General features: G+C 41.5%; 1 protein-coding gene across 1 annotated transcript; it reads left to right on the top strand.

The window, feature by feature from the left end:
* The first annotated feature begins 784 nt into the window (after window positions 1-784).
* On the top strand, window positions 785-1,915 carry LOC108762850 (uncharacterized). Its single transcript, XM_018510057.1, has one exon. It carries the CDS (start codon window positions 785-787, stop codon window positions 1,913-1,915), a length of 1,131 nt encoding a protein of 376 aa, XP_018365559.1.
* Window positions 1,916-2,230: the final 315 nt, after the last annotated feature.

Below are 2,230 nucleotides of genomic sequence, written 5' to 3'. Positions count from 1 at the left end.
TTTTTTTTTTTTTTCGAGACGCACTAAAACTGCTTTCGTCGATCTCGGTATAAGCGCGCTATAAATAGCCATAACTTTGGTTCTACTGCTCCGATCGTTATGAAACTTTCAGAAAATATTGTTCAGGGGTTGTACTTTCATAAAATACAATTTAAAAAAATCGTTTTTTTCGTCAAATCTAACTGAGTATAACCCCTTAAAGACAGAAACAATACCGCGGCTCGAATTATGCGGAGCATTAACTGTCGCACGTTTAGTTTCAAAGGTTAAAAGATCCATGACTTGCAAAATCGATCAAATTTTCCTGTGGACAGATTCCACCATTGTGTTGAGTTGGATTCAAGAACAACCACATACCCAACCAGTATTTGTCGCTAATCGAGTATCTCAGATACAACAGCTAGATCTCGATGCATAATGGAGACACATATCAACGAATCAGAACCCAGCGGATTTATTGTCTAGAGGCGTAGCACCAACGAAGTTGAGGAACATGGAAATTTGGTGGCAAGGGTCCAAGTTCTTACAGAGTCACGAATCCGAATGGCCTTATGACGAATATCAACCTTCCAATCAAGTCGTCTCAGCACTACATGCTAGCATACAAACAAATTCCCCGCATTATGTTGCAGAAATTGTATCTCGTTACTCCAAATTATCAACTCTGCTCAGAGTAGTTTCCTACTGCTTTAGGGTGCTGAAACGCAATCGACGACAAAATATTCGTGTCAATGGATAGGAGGCTAACCAAACTCTATTAAAGTTAATAAGACTAACGCAAGAGATGGACTTTCCCGTCGAAATTAAAAGCATTAAATCAGGAACTCACGTAAAAAAAGGGAAATTGGTAGCATTAAATCCTTACTTGGATGAAAACTCCATATTGCGCGTTGGAGGTCGTTTGAGGAACGCGGACTTTGAAATCGACAAAAAATTCCCAATTCTCTTGAGCTCTAAGAATCGATTAACATTGCTCATCTTTGAGCAAGAGCACATAAATTTATTGCATGGAGGCTCGCAGCTTCTTTTATCTCACACGCGGGGAAGATTTTGGACTCTTGGCAGCAGGAACTTAGCAAGAAAAGTAGTTAGAAATTGTATTACATGCTTTAAATCAAAACCCAGAACAGCCATGGCTCAGATGGGTCCGCTGCCTCTTCCTCGAGCTTCGCCTTCCCCAACGTTTCACAATACCGGGGTAGACTATGCTGGTCCATTTCATATTAAGGATAGAAAGGGTCGCGGAAGTCGGACATCCAAATGTTATATTTGCTTATTTGTCTGTCTTTCTACAAAGGCGCTTCACTTAGAAATAGTGTCAGACTTGTCCGCGGACTCATTTTTGGCAGCTATTAGGCGTTTTACAGCACGTCGAGGCAAACCTCAGCATTTATATTCCGACAACGGAACCACTTTCGTTGGCGCGAATAAGGAATTGGATATGCTCGGGAAATTCTTGCGCAATGAGCTCGACATCTTAAGCCTAAAGGCTGATGAGATGAGCGTGCATTGGCATTTCATACCTGCATATTCACCTCACATGGGCGGTATTTGGGAAGCCGGCGTGCGTAGCACAAAGCATCATTTGCGGAGGGTCGCGAGCAATGCGTCATTAACGTTCGAAGAAATGTACACTTTAGTAGCTCAAATCGAGGCAATTTTAAACTCCCGTCCATTGACCCCTTTATCAAACGATTCCAACGATTACATACCCCTTACACCAGCTCACTTCTTAATCGGCCGAAAGTATACATCCATAGCAGATCCATCGCTGGACGGAATTAAAGAATCCAGGCTGTCAAGATGGCAACTCATCCAGCAAATACAGCAACATTTCTGGTCCAGATGGCACAAGGAATATATATCCGAATTGCAAACGAGAGTAAAATGGAAACACCCTCATCCAGCGTTGTAAATCAACACCCTGGTACTGGTCAAGGAGGACAACCTGCCACCCGCACATTGGAAAATGGGAAGAATTGCTGAACTTCACCCAGGCAAAGATGGCGTGGCAAGAGTAGCAACAATAAGAACTGAAAGAGGCCTTATAAAACGAGCCTTAGTCAAACTTTGTCCGTTGCCATCAGACTCAGATGGCGATTAAGTTTATTCGACACATTCACAATTGTTATCTTCATCTACTGAATTACATTATTTAGTTAAACATTTTTATAGAAAAGACGCATAACTTGAGCGTGAATTATTTAGATTTAATTTTAAGAAATATATC

Source organism: Trachymyrmex cornetzi, unplaced genomic scaffold (genome assembly GCF_001594075.2).
Source record: "Trachymyrmex cornetzi isolate Tcor2-1 unplaced genomic scaffold, Tcor1.1 scaffold323, whole genome shotgun sequence".
Lineage (NCBI taxonomy): Eukaryota > Metazoa > Arthropoda > Insecta > Hymenoptera > Formicidae > Trachymyrmex > Trachymyrmex cornetzi.
This window is presented reverse-complemented; position numbering and strand designations above follow the sequence as displayed.